At 47.4% G+C, this 17,484-nt stretch overlaps 2 protein-coding genes across 4 annotated transcripts in view; both read left to right on the plus strand.

The window, feature by feature from the left end:
- The first annotated feature begins 1,018 nt into the window (after nucleotides 1–1,018).
- On the plus strand, nucleotides 1,019–8,574 carry LOC118222603 (protein downstream neighbor of son homolog). Of its 2 annotated transcripts, none has more exons than XM_035408311.1 (10): nucleotides 1,019–1,571; nucleotides 1,844–1,927; nucleotides 2,986–3,186; nucleotides 3,398–3,576; nucleotides 3,874–4,052; nucleotides 5,710–5,800; nucleotides 6,639–6,779; nucleotides 7,317–7,515; nucleotides 7,808–8,023; nucleotides 8,164–8,574. In XM_035408311.1, exons 1-10 carry the CDS (start codon nucleotides 1,152–1,154, stop codon nucleotides 8,299–8,301), a joined length of 1,848 nt encoding a protein of 615 aa, XP_035264202.1. In that variant the 5' UTR covers nucleotides 1,019–1,151; the 3' UTR covers nucleotides 8,302–8,574. The 2 variants fall into 2 exon arrangements, with proteins under 2 accessions (XP_035264202.1, XP_035264201.1); XM_035408310.1 differs by having other exon boundaries at nucleotides 1,020–1,571; nucleotides 1,841–1,927.
- A 1,753-nt stretch (nucleotides 8,575–10,327) lies between these two features.
- Nucleotides 10,328–17,484, plus strand: part of lcp1 (lymphocyte cytosolic protein 1 (L-plastin)) — a 14,985-nt gene continuing 7,828 nt past the window's right edge. Inside the window, exons 1-7 of one of the 2 annotated variants that reach the window (XM_035407718.1) lie at nucleotides 10,328–10,485; nucleotides 13,471–13,544; nucleotides 14,034–14,194; nucleotides 15,048–15,177; nucleotides 15,900–16,032; nucleotides 16,622–16,703; nucleotides 17,194–17,359. In XM_035407718.1, the coding sequence (XP_035263609.1) occupies nucleotides 13,484–13,544; nucleotides 14,034–14,194; nucleotides 15,048–15,177; nucleotides 15,900–16,032; nucleotides 16,622–16,703; nucleotides 17,194–17,359 (733 nt within the window). In that variant the 5' untranslated portion in view covers nucleotides 10,328–10,485; nucleotides 13,471–13,483. Of the gene's footprint in view, nucleotides 10,486–13,467; nucleotides 13,545–14,033; nucleotides 14,195–15,047; nucleotides 15,178–15,899; nucleotides 16,033–16,621; nucleotides 16,704–17,193; nucleotides 17,360–17,484 lie in introns of both variants that reach the window. The other variant, XM_035407719.1, reaches the window with a different exon arrangement.

Genomic DNA, 17,484 nt, shown 5'->3' on the forward strand with positions numbered 1-17,484 from the left:
ATGCGCAGTGTGTGGAGGTTGGATTATTCTTAATAAAAGCACGTCATTTTATTATTACTGGGAGACTTTAACACCCATGTTTGCTGCCCTGAAACCGCTTTAGTCACTGAATTTTCAAACATTTTAGACACTTTTAATTTTAAATCAGGTGTTACCGGTTCCACTCAGTAAAGGGCATACTCTCAATCTGTCCTCATTCATGGTTTTATTATTTCTGATCTATCCGTCCTTTCCTGTACACCACCTGTTTCAGATCACGGTCTCATTCAATTTCGTGTGGAATTAGCTTGTCATCGCATCAATTATGACAGTAGCAGTAGGCACATCAATGATACTGTTTTGACTACTCTAAATGAAGGATTTCCTAATATCCTTGCTTCCTTTGTTTAATTTAATGGCTCTTTAGATAAACATTCAAAGCATTTTCGCAAGTTAATGCTCTTTTCATATAAAACAGACAGAAACGTGTTCTTAGAGTATTTCAAAAACAACTGCTCTTACATTAATGTACTTTCTTAAAAGTATGGCTAGTCATCCGCGAAGTTTGGGGGGCAGAGGTAAAATTTGTGGCGGTAGGCCTACTGTAGTATAGGTATCGTATAAAGTGTTTTTGCTTTGGCAGATGCAAATACTTACAAAGTCTATGTGGAAATAAACTGGACCATTTGGTTCCACTTACTAAATTAAAAGTAACTGCAGCACATGATCTAGTAGTAATTTGACCAACTGCAAGAATGCAAGATGGACAGTTTAAATGCGGTTCATTTACATCATATCTGCCTTAGTATAACGCTGCGTGCCGATTTTTAAACAGTAGTCTGCGTAACAGGAAGCTAAAAATCAGAATGCATGTCCTCTCTTGCCTTTCTTCCGCAAATGATCAATCGTCGCAACGTTGTAAACGCTGGCGGCCCTTCGACAAGACGAGCTGACGACCAGCCGCCTGTTTCTGCTGCACTGAGACGAGCCAGAAGCGCGCGCATTCTAAAGTACCCGCCCAGTCGTTTTTACGGAAGTTGTACGTCATCTGTGTGTCATATCCTTCACGCGCCAAATTTGTATTGTTTTGATCGGGAGCGAAGTCGAGGGTAGGAGACAGCGCGCAGACAAGACATTACATATTTACTCAGGTTAAATTAAATTAAATTAAAATGTCGGAACAAGCTGGCTACTCCCCCAGCTTCAAGAGACCGTCTGATATCCTTCGTCTGAGAAAGAAGCGAGCACGCAGCGAGGGAGTCGGCTCCGGCGGCCGGAATTCAAGCGCTAGTCCTGGGTTATCTGTGCCGGGGGTCCGTCCCTTTTCCCCCGGCTCTTTGCTCAATGGTCCGCCTCGACCCGGTGGCGTGAAGCGCAGGAACCCGTTCGCCAACCTCGAAAACACCTACAACAGCCCAAAGAAGAGAGCCGTGGTGCGGTCCGAGGGAGATGCGTACTCTCTGGGTTGCAAACCTTTAATAATTGAAGCCGAGGTGGAGAACCAGGCGGAAGGGCCAGCACGCCGGGACACGCAGCAGTTCACTGAACGACTCCTCCACGCTGAGAAACGCTACCAAGAAGCTCCGGACAAGGTGCAGTAGATGCTGACGGCTATATTATGTAACTGGATAACCCGCTTGTTACTTATGATTTACCATACATTTATCGGGGAAGCATATGTTATGTATGTTTAAACGCACAGAAAAAGATCATTAAAAAAAAGATGAATTATAATCCAGAACAACGCATAATTGAAGGAGCTGTATTTGAGAGAACGAGAATGATCGCATGTGCTGTGTGCTTACTAACATACTGCCTGATATTTCAGCTGTTGTCTGAAGTCTGCCTGTGCTTTCCTTAGCAGAAACAGACCTCTGTCTCCGAAGACGATTCTCTCTTTGAAGACGATTTGTTTGCAGACGAGAAAATATCTCCTCCTATACTGACAGTGAGTTTTCAGGCCGCGAAGAGCGCCTTCTATTGTAGCCTGACACTGTTTCATTTTGTGGAATTATATAGTGGTTTGCTCAGTTAGTTTAATGCCAGGTTCTTGAAAGGCTTATGTATAAGGTTTTCTAGATTATGCTGCATGAATCGTATTTTGAAAAACTATATTTTTATTATGGTTATTTGTCAAATAGTTCAAATTGACTACAAACTTAAGCAGCTCTATTTATAATCAGTCAGCTCAATAACAATGCACAGGGAATGCATAATGAATAGGGAAGCTGTACTGCCTGTCGTCACTGTATCGTTATTGGAAATTATTGTGCTTGTGTAGTTGCTGTTACTCTACCTGCTGTAATGATTGTGCTTATGTAGCTGCCATTACTCTAGCTGCTGTAATGATTGTGCTTATGTATCTGCTGTAATGATTGTGCTTATGTAGCTGCTGTTACTCTAGCTGCTGTAATATTGTGCTTATGTAGCTGCTGTTACTCTAGCTGCTGTAATGATTGTGCTTACGTAGCTGCTGTCTCTGCAGATGCTGTAATGATAGTTTTTTGCACACAGATGTGTTTTAGGACAGATTGTCAGATGGTCAGATGGTCAGTCTGTGATGGTGCAGTCAGGGAGAGTGCAGGCAGGCAGGCAGGCAGGCAGGCAGACAGACGGACAGATAGGCATGCAGGCAGGCAGACAGACAGACAGACAGACAGACAGGCAGACAGGCAGGCAGGCAGGCAGACAGGCAGGCAGACAGACAGACAGGCAGGCAGGCAGACAGACAGGCAGACAGACAGACGGACAGATAGGCAATCAGGCAGACAGGCAGGCAGGCAGACAGGCAGACAGGCAGACAGGCAGACAGACAGACAGATAGGCATGCAGGCAGACAGGCAGGCAGGCAGACAGACAGACAGACAGGCAGGCAGGCAGGCAGGCAGGCAGGCAGACAGACAGACAGACAGGCAGGCAGACAGGCAGGCAGGCAGACAGGCAGACAGGCAGACAGGCTGCTACGCTGTGACCATAGACATGCTAATGCTCCTGTGTCTGCCCCAGAGCCCACTGGGCCATGGCTCCGGTGAAATGGCACCCCATGTCTGTGTGGAGTACCCGGCTGACTGGAGCCTGAAGACTCGCCTCCTCTTCACTTCTCCTCTCTCCTTCTCCTGGGCGGAGCAGCTGAAGGCCGGGGAGGAGGCGCAGGGGCTGACCCAGCACTGCCGTGCCACGCATGTCCCGCTACCCCAAAATATACAGGTACCCCGCAGCCTGTAGCCCAAAAACATGCTGTGTGCTAGTATGGTGTGTGTGCGTGCGTGCGTGCGTGCGAGTGTGCACGCGCGTGGTGTGTGTGTGTGAGTGAGTAAAGGGGAAAGTGTTAATGCTTGCTTTTTAAGCTGTGCAGCAGAGCCTGATGACAGTGATGCATGGCGCATGCATGTCGCATGTTTTTATGTTTGTGCTGCAGGAGCCCCGCTGCAGCGTGGAGCTGCGCTGCTCCTTCCAGCAGGCCCTGCAGTACTGGCAGCACCCCTCCCTGCCCTGGCTCCCCCTCTTCCCCCGCATCGCCGCTGAGAGGAGGTTCTCTGGCAAGAGCGCCCCCTGGGCTCACGACCCGGCACTGCAGCAGAGTCTGATGAGCGAGTGGTGAGTGATGGCTACCCTGCACTGAGGCATCATGGGAAATGGCACACAAACCTGTGAGTGCGTGCGCACAGGTGTGTGTGTGTGTGTGAGTGAATGCTGAAAGTGTTCTGATTTGCATTAAGTTCTGTAAATTCATGCAGAGGTCTGACTGCGAGCCTGACTCTCTCTCTGTGACTCTCTCTGTCTCTCTTTCTCTCTGTGACTCTCTCTCTGTGACTCTCTTCCTCTCTCTGACTCTTTCTCTCTGTGACTCCCTCTCTTTCTCTCTGACTCTGTCTCTGTCTGTGGTCCCTGCAGGGCGGTGAGCTTCACCTCTCTGTACAGTCTGCTGAAGGCTCGGCTCTGCCCGTTCTTCTACCTCTGCTCTTACCAGTTCACCGCACTATTCCGCACCTCCGGACTGAGCGGCACCTCAGCCATCACCGCAGTGCTGTCCCCCACCACCAGGGGGCTGCGTGAGGCCATGCGGGCAGAGGGTGGGTGCTCCTGTGTGTGTGCGTGTGTGCGAGTGTGTGTGAGTGTGAGTGTGTGCATGTGTGCGAGTATGTGTGTGTGCGCGAGTGCGTGAGTGTGCGAGTGTATGTGTGTGCATGTGTTAGGGTTGGGTCGGTTTCCGGTTTTGCCGGTCCGGTCCGGTGTACGAGCTTAAACCGGTTTGATTTTGTGCGAACCGACTGGACCGGCATTTTTCATTATGAGACGTAGCCTACTGGCAAATGAAAAAGTAGTCTACATCAGCAACCTGTGCCGACGGCGCTAAATTAAACTTGTATTGCATTAGTAATAAACAATATGACAACGTGATTAACATAATATTATGTTTGTTTATAAACGGAGCCACTAGTGTCTGAGTGCAAAAAAAAAAAAAAAGATTGACAGGCCTGCGCTATTTAGTGCCGAGGCCGGCAACAAGGAGATCCAATTTCGTTATACAACGGCTTGGCTGCATACTCGATTCTGATTGGTCCAGGGGTGGGCATTATTTCTCAGTAAAGGGACACCTTGGCCTTTTAACAGTTCTAAAATCAATGTCCTACAAAATCCAGCATTCTAAAGCAGTTTAAACAGCAACTTTCGCTTTTGAATTCTTGTTACATCCCCTCCCGTTTTCCATGTCCAATTTCACAATTGATGGCAACGTTGAATCACATTTCTAGTTACTGTTGCTAGCTTTACAAATCGGAATCGTCCCTTATTTGGACAGTAGAATATGCGTTACGCATTTAACTCATTGTTACGGACGCATTTTCATCCGTATGTTTGTGAACGATTGCGTTTATAGTAACCGCTGTTTTGAATACAATTCAATAGTTAGCTAGCTAGCTAGCCGGGATAACAAGCATGCCGTGAGACCATTCTGACCTAAAACCAAGAATTTTAATATTGGCTTGGTGACAAGTGACGGCGAACCTATCATAAAGCTAGCTGGCATTCAAAACCCGCTTCAGAGGGTCTTAGAAAGACGTTATGTATACACTGCGCGACCACACCATTTAGAAAGCAAGACAGTGCTAGGGAGATTAATTTGATTGACCTATGGTTTCATGCAGTTTTATCAAATAATGTAATGACAAAAATGACCAAAATTGGTGCTAATTGTATGGTATAAAACGAGAAGGAACTATTTTTTCTTGATAGCATCATTGTTTTGATAGGATTAACGACCAGAGGTTTTTGCTTAACAACGGTGCAAATAGAACTACCGACCAGAGTTTTTGCATAACGACGGTCCAAATAGAACTACCGACCAGAATTTTGCTTTAAAACGGTAATGCCCCTACACTCTCATTCATGGACTCTCATTATGTTCCACTCGGGAGCGGTTGAGTCACGTGCGACGCCTAGTGGTAAAATTCGGTATTACCGGTCCGGTCCGGTATTTGGCTTAATATCAAACAGGTTTGAAAATTTTTACATCGGCCCAACCCTAGTGTGTGTGTCTGTGCGTGTGTGTGCATGTCCGCGAGTGTGTGAGTGTATGTGTGTGTTTGTGTGTGTGTGTGAGCGTGAGTGCGTGTGCGTCTGTGTGTGTGTGCCTGTGTGCGCGCGTGTGTGTCTGTGTGTGCGCGCACGTGAGTGTGTGAGTGCATGGTGTATTTGCAAGGACTGTAAACGTGGTGACTCTGTGTGCAGGGATTGACTTCACACTCCCCCTGGTGGAGGAGAAGAAGAAGTGCAAGAATCCCCGCTCTACTGCACATCAGACTGGGGAACACGGAGCTGAGTGAGAAACGCGCATACACACACACTCTCACTCACTCACTCACTTACACACACTCACACACAGTCCTTGTGGGGACTTCCCATTGACTACATTCATTCCGTAACCTCTAACCCTAACCCTAACCCCAACCACTACATGCCTAACCTTAACCCTAACCCTAAAACAGCCTCTTGTCCCTGTGGGGACCAGCAAAGCATAATTTTCCTCATTTTTCTATCCTTGTGGGGACATTTGGTCCCCATAAAGATAGTATTACACATTCACACACACTCACTCTCTCTCTCTCTCTCTCTCACACACACACACACACACACACACACTCTCTCTTTCTCACACACACACACTCACACTCTCTCTGTCACACACACACACACTCACTCACTCACTCACACATACTCTCACTCTCACACACACTCTCACATACACACACACACACGCTCTCTCTCTCACACACACACACTCACACACATGCACTCACACACACACGCACACACTCACACACACACACACACACTCACTCGCAGACACACACATACACACACACTCTCACGCACACACACTCACTCACACGCACACATACACACACACACACTCACGCACACGCACACACACACACTCACATACACACACTCTCTCACACACACACACACACACTCACTCACAGACACACTCACTCACACGCACACACTCGCACACACACGTCTCTATATCTTTTTCTCTTTCACACACAAACACACACACCCTCATACTAATACTCACACATGGTGTCACACACTCTCAAACACATACACACTGCACCCACGCCTGTCAGGTGTGATAAAGAGTCTTGCTGTTGTAGGCCCAAAGAACTGGCTGAGGAAGAAGATGATGAAGAATATGGTGAGGAGGAGGAGGATGATGAAGATGGTGGTTTCTCCTGGCTGAAAGAGATGGGGGTTCAGGACAAAATAAAAAAGCCGGATTCCATCTCCATCAAGCTGTATCCTTCAGCCTTCTGTGTGTGTGTGTGTGTGCGTGCATGTGTGTGGTTATTGCGCATGTGTGTGTGTGGTTATTGTGCGTGTGTGTGTGTGCATAGTGTTTGTGTCAGTGTGTGTATAGTGTGCCTGTGTAGTATGTGTGTATATTGTGTGTGTGTGTGTATAGTGAGTGTGTGTATATTGTGTGTGCAGTGTGTGTGTGTATAGTGTGTATATTGTGTGTGCAGTGTGTGGGTATTGTGAGTGTGTGTGGTTATAGTGTGAGTGCATACTGTGTTTGTGTTTATTGTGTGAGTCTGTATAGTGTGTGTGTGTGTGTGTGTGTGTGTTTATTGTGTGTGTGGTTATAGTGTAAGTGTATGTGTGTGTGTGTGTGTGTGTTTATTGTGTGAGTGTGTATGTGTGTGTAGTGTGTGTGGTTATTGTGTGTGTATAGTGTGTGTGTGTTTGTTGTGTGAGTGTGTATATGTGTATAGTGTGTGTGTGTATGTGTATATAGTGTGTGTAGTGTGTGTGTATCTCCTTGACTCTCTCAGGCGTAAGGAGCACAGTGAGGTGAAGCTGGACCATCGGCCCGAGTCTCTGGTTCTGGTTCAGGGCTCCAGCACCTTCACCCTCCTCAACTTCCTCATCAACTGCAAGAGCCTGGTGGCGGCGGCCGGGTCCCAGGCTGGTCTGCCCCCCACCCTGCTGGCCCCCAACCCCTTCAGAGGGGCCACACTGCACGTACTCAAGGTCAGCCCCTCCCCCTCCCCCTCTCAGGTAGCTCCACCCCCTCTGCACATGCTCAATCCTGTCCCTTACTCCACCCATAAACTTTTGGCTTCTCCCCCACACTACACTTAGAAACATGTGGCTCCTCCCCCTTTCCCTGAGCATGCTTTGGTCAGCTCCTCCCCTTTCTCACCCCCCTCCATTCCAGCTAAAACATTTTGATTTGCATACTGCCCTAAGCGAATGAGCCACACCCCTCTGAGGATCTGTGAAGAGAGCTGACCCCTGACCCCTGACCCTTGCCCCCGCGCAGGCGCGCAGTGTGAAGGTGAAGACGCAGGTGCGGACGGGGTATCAGGACGTGAGCAGCCTGGAGGTGACGGGCCCGGTGATGCCCCACGCCCTCCACGCCCTGACCCGCCTGCTCCGCCCCGCACAGAGGGGGGGCTTCTCTGCAGGCCTGTACCCCCACGAGCCCACCGCAGTCTTCAACACCCCTGTGGGCCCCCCTGCAGAGCCGCATCTGCAGGTGAGTGTGCTTCGTCATCATCATCATCACACACACGCCCCCATCGCTGTGCTCCGTTGTGCAGAGTCTCTTCCCCATCGCCCTAACCCTAACCCTGTCGCCATGGTAACGGCCCTCCTGGTGGTGTGTCCTCTCCACAGGACACAGCGGCGCAGGATTTGGAGGGGTGCGGACTGCACCCCAGCACCGTGCGGCAGCTGGTCCAGCCATCCACCCTGGGAAAGAGCACACTCAGACACCTGCACATGAAAGAGTACTCTTACACCTGGAGCCTCTGAGTACTCTTACACCTGGAGCCTGAGTACTCTTACACCTGGAGCCTCTGATACGCGCACATACACACACACACACACACACACACGCGTACGCCCACTCACACACACTCACATACATACACACACACACACACACACACTGCCATTGTCAGGGCTACCTGGTGTCTCCATCACTGACGGACCGCTTGTTCTACTGCCAAACATTTTTACCTGAATGAGCCGTTGTCTTGTTTACATGAAATTTTATGTAATTAAATTAATTTTTTTTTAATGTTGCATGTTTCACTGTGATTATGTTGTCATTGGCAACAGTAGGATGAAATTCATGTTTTTAAATATTTATTTTATTTTATAAACTGCTTCTCAAATTCAAGCTATGAAAAGGTATGTGTATGTCTCTGACTGTGGGGCGTGTGTGGGCGTGCTCGTGTGTGTGTGTGTGAGTGTGTGTGTGTGTGTGTGTGTGTGCGCGCCTCGATAAACTGACTTTTATGGTTAAAACAGTAGGTTGGTTCCTTTATTCTCAGCTACAGGGCACTGGTGCTTTTCATGTTGACCATTTAAAGGTCAGGTTGCACAGACGCTGTGGAAGTTCCTGTGGGGGACTGTAGAGAAGGGACATTGACTTCCTGTTTTTAAGAAAAGAAAAGCAAAGATTGCTAGCATTGCAGGAGATTGCTCATAAGTACAGGGACCTAATGGCATCGGTGGCTTAATGACAGTTACATCTGATTGTAGCACTGCTTGGACAACACGTATGTTACATAATCATGAAAGGGGAGTCTAAATCCGTCCCACACACCACGTTTTTAGATCCGTCCCACACACCACGTTTTTAGATCCGTCCCACACACCACATTTTTAGATCCGTCCCACACACCACATTTTTAGATCCGTCCCACACACCACGTTTTTAGATCCGTCCCACACACCACCTTTTTAGATCCGTCCCACACACCACCTTTTTAGATCCGTCCCACACACCACGTTTTTAGATCCGTCCCACACACCACCTTTTTAGATCCGTCCCACACACCACCTTTTTAGATCCGTCCCACACACCACGTTTTTAGATCCGTCCCACACACCACCTTTTTAGATCCGTCCCACACACCACCTTTTTAGATCCATCCCACACCGTTTTTAAATCCGTTTAATTTCGACATTTCCCGGCCAGATCCTTTGTGTCTCACCATCTGTGCTGGGCCATGACGATATCGCCATGGCGACCTTGCCAAACGCTTCCTTCCTCTGGGGAGCTACACTAAAGATAAGATAAGCATCAGTGAGGTTCCATCTCTCTTCTGCTCTCAAAAGGTCTCAAAAGCTCAACTATCTGTGAAAGGTGCAAGAATTTCAAGAATTCACCCTTTGTGGCAAATGAAAATGAAAATAGCACTGAAGTCGCTGATGTGTTGGGAATAAGCACAAAGAGGTTGGCTGTATTATGTGGTAGTGCCCCCTGTTGGTTCTGGAAAAGAACGCAAGTGATTCATGATGAACAATCCCTTTAAGCAGGTTCCATACACATACCAGACACTCAATTCCATATTGTCATGGACATTCTGTTTCCCAGCCATTGACTCTGAATTTATCTGATTATTATTATGAGATGATGTGTATTGTGTGTGAATCTTTTTGAGATGCACTGCAATAAATCCCTCTCAGTTCTTACTGATGGCAGTAAAGTGTCTTGATCTTGATCTTGAATATCCATGAAGAGGTATGACCAGGTACGTTACTGTTGCAGTGGATGTTTAGTGCTGTAAAATGACACCATAAACCCCTTTTGTCAACCTTTATCATCAACCTTGTATCATTAAGAAGTAAAGCAGGGCAGTCAAACTTGGGTCCTGGAGGGGTCACAAAGGTTTCTGCTTTTCTTTCAGTCTGCAGCCTTGTAAGGCCCTGAGGGCAAAGAGTGTTTCACTGAGCATGCGATCATCAAGAGATGTCAGGACTACCTTATAAAGACAAAAGAAAAAAACCTGTGCCTTGCTGCAGCTCTGAAACGCACCGCTTGTCACTTCCTTCCTCGTTGGAGCGTTTTTCAGCTGCGGCTGTCGCCTGTCGCTCAGCTTTCCCTGACGGCTGAACTGGCTGCACACAGCTCCAGGTGTGGAGAGAGAGAGAACCCTTCCTGCTGACCCTCCAAACCACTTCCAGAGCGAGCAGGTAGAGCTGAAGGTAAGGGACCGTCGCCCGGCCCGTTCCCCGCCGCGGAGTTATGGTTTGAGGCGACTCTGCGTGCTCCTTAGCGGATCAGGCGACTGCACGAGGGTCCGTGAGCATGAGCGCATGCAAACCTCCCAAAAACGCTTTCAGAGCGTGGAGGTTGCATCCGGGCAGCAGAGCGGCGAGGAGCTCCGGTGCAGCGCTGGCACAGCGGGGTGGACCTGGGCAGAGTTAGCGGGTCGTTCAGGCACAGCAGGGTGGACCTGGGCAGAGTTAGCGGGTCGTTCAGGCACAGCGGGGTGGGATTGGGCATATTTGGCGGCTGGGCTTGGGCAGGGAGTTGTGGTAGAGCTCTGCAGAAGCACTAAAAGCATAGAAGACACCCTGCTGCAGACTGATTATTAGCCCGCTGGCTCACCAGCTTGCTTGTTTCCCCAAAAAGAGAATGAAATCTTGGCTCTGATTCACTGCTGCAGAGTTCATTCACAGACTGTCCTCTGCACAGCTCTCCACAGAGCTCAGTGCTCCAGGTAGGCTACACCTGTCTGGTGAAGGACTTCCATGGGCGACATGGCGAACCTGTGATGGTTTGTTTTTCAATTTATTTCTGCTTGGTGCATAACATCTTGAAGAGAACAGTACTGGGCACGTGCAGAGTCTGCTTCGAGGCGTGGCTCCTGGCAGCCATTTTAAAAATCACAAACGGAGCGAGGGAGCCACAGGCAGCTTGTGTAGATTTACATTTACAAATAGATTTACATGCAGACTTACATGTAGATTTATATGCAGATTTACATGTAGATTTACATTTACATGTAGGATTACATGCAGACTTGCATATAGATTTATATGCAGATTTACATGTAGATTTACATTTACATGTAGATTTACATGCAGATTTCATACATGCATTCAGACAAACATTTGTTTAATTTTGCATAACAATCTACTGTATCATTTTCAGCATGGATGTTAGTCCATCCAGGAAAATGAGAACAATGATCAGTTGCCTTAAATGGTATGCTACTCAAGAGCCCTCTTCCACTCATTTCAGTTTCTAAAGAAAGACAGAGCAGCTGCTTTGTACACATTTTGTGAATAAAGTGAAATGCTTGCATAGCAGGGAAAATGTCAGCAGAAAAAGCAACAGTGCTGGTTTAAGGATGTGGATGAGCTCACTGGTCACGAACGAGTCTTAAAACATCTTTAAACGTCTTGAAGAAGCAAAAGCGGAAGCACAGGCAGGAAGAGAGTGACAGCTCAAATATGGTGATTTCACCTGCAGAGAATAAGGCTGTCGTACCGTGTGGATGACACTCTCGTAGAGAAAAAACCCAAATGCACTCTAGCTCCCTGTTTACACTCTTAACACACAGAAATAAATAAATAATCCAATGATCCCAAGGATTTCTCTGAGTTATTATCCAAATCCACAGACCCAACAGGAAGTACTTTCTAAAAAAGTCTTTGAAGTTGTCTGAATAAACTGTGGAGTTATAGAATACAGAGGAAGCAATCTGCTTACAAACATTTCTACAACCGACTTATTCCTCCAGTGTTTTTTATTGTCTCAGTTAATGTTTCAATCAGAGGGTCCCCTTTATTAGAGCCTGCCGTATTTTCATTAATGTTACACCTGCAATCTTAGTTATTCAGTCCCTTACCAAACTTTCTGTCCCTGAAAGTGAACTGTAGTATATTCTCTGCATCATACACTCTCTTCCACTTTGGCTGTGACACAGTTAATCCGTCATTAGATTTAGTGAATTTTTTTTGTCATTTTGACCAATAAAGAAAAGCAAACGAAAGAGTCTGTTTTCCTCTCGTTCAGAATACAGAGAGTGCTGTTAACAGTCTTTACATTCGTGCACAGTATTGCAGAGCGTTCAGTTTCTGCATCTGCGTGTTCACTGGGCCCTGATACCTGAAGCTCACACCTTCCAGACGTGTGAATGTCCCGTCGGCTCTGTCTGCAGCGGCTCAGAGAGAGGCCCTTTCTGCACACATACTGCAGTGTTCTGAGCACCACTGCCAGTGGCACAGTTATAAAAAGATCACATATGAGGAACTTCTCAATCAAATTTTGAAATCCATTTTCACCATCAGCTGATAAACAGGGCTGGTTATACATTTGATCCACAAGGAAATGTTCCTGAACTGTGGTGCATTTAGACATAAGACAACTGAGAAAATGTCTTTTGATTAAAAGTCTCTAACATTCTTATGTTCTGTGAAATGCCAAAAATATTGTAAAACGGCAAAAGTGTTTTTTGTTCTTTGCTGTTTAATTGTTCTCAAATTCAGTGCATTGTGTATTGGCTCATTATTTTCTGTTCATATTAAAATGAACTCTTTTACACAGCAAGAAATCTTATTATCATTATTATCATACAGGATTATTTGGGGGGGGGGGGGGGGGGGGGGTTAATGTAATAAGGTCCCTCAGGAATGTTCTGGAGAGTCTTGGGGTAGCTGTGCTGTTTAGCTCAATAAAATAAGCAGTGCTTTTACTGGGGACTGTGAAACAGCTGCACATAACCTTGTGAAAAGTGCATTCTGTAAGCAGCCTTCTCTAAGTCCTGACCCTAACCCTAAAACTGTCTGCAAAATAATGAAATTATAAGCTTGGGACTGTGTCTCAGTTCCGTTTCACAGCGTTTTAAGAACACTTTGAGTCATAAATTCATTTCTGGGGGCGGATGTGCAGCACAGGACGGAGGAAGTTTCGACACTGAGGGGAACTCATGACCACAAGTCACATTTGCACACATCTATATTTTAACTGAAATTCAGTTTTGAGAACTCAGAGGAATGGGGATTTTTATTTTATTTGTATTTTTTAATGAAGTGTTATTGCCTGGAAACTTGCAGAGCTGCTGTTTGAGGAATGAGTGAGACGGGGGAGAGTTCCTCTCTAAAGCACTTAAACAGGAAGGAGCCTCGCGATCAGGCAGGTGTTGTCACGGATTTCACGGTTTTCACGGTTTCCCCCAGCAGAGCGTGTCACAAGATGGCCACACAGATCTCCCAGGACGAGATTGAGGATCTTAGAGAGGCCTTCGCCAAAATTGGTGAGAGAAATGGACAAGAGAAATCCCTCTAATTCTGCACACACAGACTGTTCCCCCTCCACAAAAACAACCCCCTCTCTCTCTCTCTCTCTCTCTCTCTCTCTCTCTCTCTCTCTCTCTCTCTCTCTCTCTCTCGCTCTCTCCACCCCTCCCCCTCAGGAAGTGGTCTGTTACATTGCTGAAATCATAAGACATGGGTGCTCTATGCTCGGAAACACAGACATATTTTAGAATTTTAACCAGGATATCACATGGTTACACATTATTATTATCTGTACCAGCACTGACTTTCTGAGACCAGCTGTATACCTCCATATCACAGCAGCAAAATGTGTTTTTTTCTTTTATGTGTGTGCATGTGTGTGTACGAGCGTTGCATATGTGTGAGAAGGTACGTATGTGTGTGCATCTGTGTGTGTGTGTGTGTGTGTGTGTGTGTGTAGGTGTGTGTGTTAATGGCTGCATTTTGTGTTCTTTTTCACCCTCCAGATGTGGACTGCAAGGGTAAGATCAGCACAGACGACCTCAATGACCTCTTCAAAGCCGCAAACCTGCCCTTACCTGGGTACCGGATCAGAGAGATCATTCAAAGCCTGGCAGCCACCGGCGCACAGCACGAGGGTCTGGTCAGCTTCGACGAGTTCCTCACAGTGAGTACCCCGGGGGTCGAAGGTCATCACAGGGCCTTGTGTGTGAAGGCCCCAGTTTCGCCCCAAGTTCTACTGCAGCACTTCCCTGTTATCACAGGGCTGGGATCTGAGATGGAGAAATAGCACCACCTCACCACTCTGCATCAGCATACATATATGCATGTGTGTACATCCATGCATTGATAATCAACTGATCAAAGTGTAAAGGCTGTAAGTAACATATCTTTTACATTCTCCCTCTCTCTCTCCCGCTCTCCCTCTCTCCTGCTGTCCCGCTCTCCCTCTCTGCTCATCCACTCTCCCTCTCTCTCCCTCCCTCTCCCCCTCTCTCCCTCCCTCTCCCCCTCTCTCCCTCCCTCTCTCCCTCTCTCCCTCTCTCTCTCCCGCTCTCCCTCTCTCCTGCTCTCCTGCTGTCCCGCTCTCCCTCTCTGCTCATCCACTCTCCCTCTCTCTCTCTCTCCCTCCCTCTCCCCCTCTCTCCCTCCCTCTCTCCCTCTCCCCCTCTCCCCCTCCCTCTCTCCCTCTCTCCCTCTCTCTCTCTTCCTCTCTCCCTCTCTTTCCCCCCCTCTCTCCCTTCCTCGCTCTCTCCCTCTCTCTCTCCCTCCCTCCCTCCCTCCCTCTCTCCCTCTCTCCCTCTCTCTCTCTCTCTCTCTCCCACCCTCCCTCCCTCTCTCCCTCTCTCCCTCTCTCTCTCTCTCTCTCCCTCTCCCCCTCTCTCCCTCTCTCCCTCCCTCCCTCCCTCTCTCCCTCTCTCCCTCTCTCTCTCTCTCCCACCCTCCCTCCCTCCCTCCCTCCCTCCCTCTCTCCCTCTCTCTCTCTCTCTCTCTCTCTCCCTCTCTCCCTCTCTCTGTAGGTGGTGAGCGGGCTGAAGAGCTCGGAGGTGGCTAAGACCTTCCGGAAAGCCATCAATAAGAAGGAGGGGATCTGCGCTGTGGCGGGAACGTCGGAGCAGGCCTGCGCTGGAACCCAGCATTCCTACTCCGGTGAGGACCAATCACCTTTCAATTCACCCTCCATCAGCCAATTACATTTCACTTCACCCAATTAAGGAAATTATCTGGAAATGATCTCTTATTGGTGCATATGGGGATTGGAGCCTAGAGCTCCAGCCAATGGCAGCCCTGCTTTGAACAGGATTAAAACCTGCAGTACACATTCCTGCTAATCCACTCTGGCCCCCTCACTGATTACTATGGGACTGGACCGGTGGGGGGATGGGGGGTTTTGGGGGGGGGGGGGGGGTTGAAGTGGCTTCAATGACTTTTACCTTTATGCAGGGGAGGAGGGTGTGTAGGAACATATATTGATTTATTTTGAACTAAATATTTTCTAAAAAGTTATAAGAAGGACATGAGTATACATCACAATGAGAGGACGCCATTTAGTCCATCTTGCATGTTACCTGCAGACTGCGGTGTATGTAGCACTACACCAAGCCTGAAGTTGGACATTACATATACACTTTGTTCTATGTCGCTCTGGATAAAAGCGTCTGCCAAATGCCTGTAATGTAATTAGGGAATCTGTTTCTACTAAATGACCTGGCAAAGAAAATGCACCTAGAAAAACACACCTGGAAAAACGCACCTGGAAAAACACACCTGGAAAAACACACCTAGAAAAACACACCTGGAAAAACACTTCTGGTCTAATTTCTCCGAACTATTCCTGCCTCCTAACATGCGTTTCTCTCTCTACCCATCAGAGGAGGAGAAGGTGGCCTTCGTTAACTGGGTGAACAAGGCACTGGAGAATGACCCCGACTGCAAGCACGTGCTGCCGATGGACCCCAACACCAACGACCTGTTCACTGCTGTGGGAGACGGGATCATCCTCTGGTACGAGTCTGAGCTTGTGGACTCAGTCTTACATTCATCTGCTGCATATGCTGTATGCAGCACTACATTACGCTATGCTACATTGTGCTAGGTTATGTTGCGCTATGCTACGTTATGCTACATTATGTTACGTTATGTTACGTTATGTTACGTTACTCTATGCTACATTATGCTATGTTATAGTACATTATGCTACGTTACATTGCATTATGCTGTGCTACGTTACGCTATGCTACATTACGTTACATTGTGGTAAATTACGCTACGTTACGCTACTGTATGCTATGTTTCATTATGCTACGTTACACTATGCTGCAATATGCTATGTTAGGTTACATTACATTTTCAACATAAGCTATGTGAAGTGAACCAGTAGAGACAAAAATGTGTGGTAAGGAATGTATGGAACCCAAAGGGAAGAAATACAATTTGTCCATTCAGTAAGCACTGTATATCTAACATACTACAGAAAGTCATTCAACAATGCAATATCACACAGAGAGAGCAGGCTGATGTCTCCTTATTTGACCTATAGCAGACTTCCAAATATATGAGCATTGTCATATCCATGCACCATTGTGCTTTTCAGCAAGATGATCAACCTCTCTGTGCCAGACACCATCGACGAGAGAACCATCAACAAAAAGAAGCTGACCCCCTTTACCATCCAGGTAAGGCTGCTGCATGGCCTCTGAGCTTTCAGTCTGAGTAATGATGCTCAAATTCAACTGAACAATACTGAATGATATCAGTCTTACAATGAGAAGTGAAATTTCTCTTGGAAATTAACTGCATATTTGTGTGTTGACTTCTCCTTACACACAACTATTCTTAATCATGCCTTAGGAATTTTTTTTAATTAAAAATGTATTTTTAATTTCTGTATTTATTTAACAATATATTAATAATTATTTTAGTGCTGTGTGAAATTATGGAAAGAGAGATATAAGTTTCAATAACACAAGCATTAGAATGTGTAGACGCACCCAGTCAAACAGGTTTGGTTGGGGAGAATGAAGAGAAACAGCATTTAAAAGTCTATTAGCACCATGTGTTTTGGGTTTTGTACACACGTAACCCTCTCCCCCTCGCCCCCTCGCCCCCTCTCCCCCCTCGCCCCCCCCCCCCCCCCCCCCCCCCCCCGCATCGCCATGGTGACAGGAGAACCTGAACCTGGCGCTGAACTCGGCGTCTGCCATCGGCTGCCACGTGGTCAACATCGGTGCCGAGGACCTGAAGGAGGGCCGCCAGCACCTGGTGCTCGGCCTGCTCTGGCAGGTCATCAAAATCGGCCTGTTCGCCGACATCGAGATCAGCAGGAACGAGGGTACGGAGTGTGTGTGTGTGTGTGTGTGTGTGTGTATAGTAACTCAGTGTGTGTGTGTGTGTGTGTGTGTGTGTGTGTGTGTTTGTGTATAGTAACTCAGTGTGTGTGGGTGTGTGTGTGTGTGA

Source organism: Anguilla anguilla, chromosome 3 (genome assembly GCF_013347855.1).
Source record: "Anguilla anguilla isolate fAngAng1 chromosome 3, fAngAng1.pri, whole genome shotgun sequence".
NCBI lineage: Eukaryota > Metazoa > Chordata > Actinopteri > Anguilliformes > Anguillidae > Anguilla > Anguilla anguilla.

Coding starts and splice junctions, on each gene's coding strand:
- LOC118222603 (XM_035408310.1), top strand. CDS start 1,152: ATGTCGGAACAAGCTGGCTACTCCCCCAGCTTCAAGAGACCGTCTGAT. Junction 5,801..6,638: donor ACTGGGGAACACGGAGCTGA/GTGAGAAACGCG, acceptor TTGCTGTTGTAG/GCCCAAAGAACTGGCTGAGG. Junction 8,024..8,163: donor CTGCAGAGCCGCATCTGCAG/GTGAGTGTGCTT, acceptor TCCTCTCCACAG/GACACAGCGGCGCAGGATTT.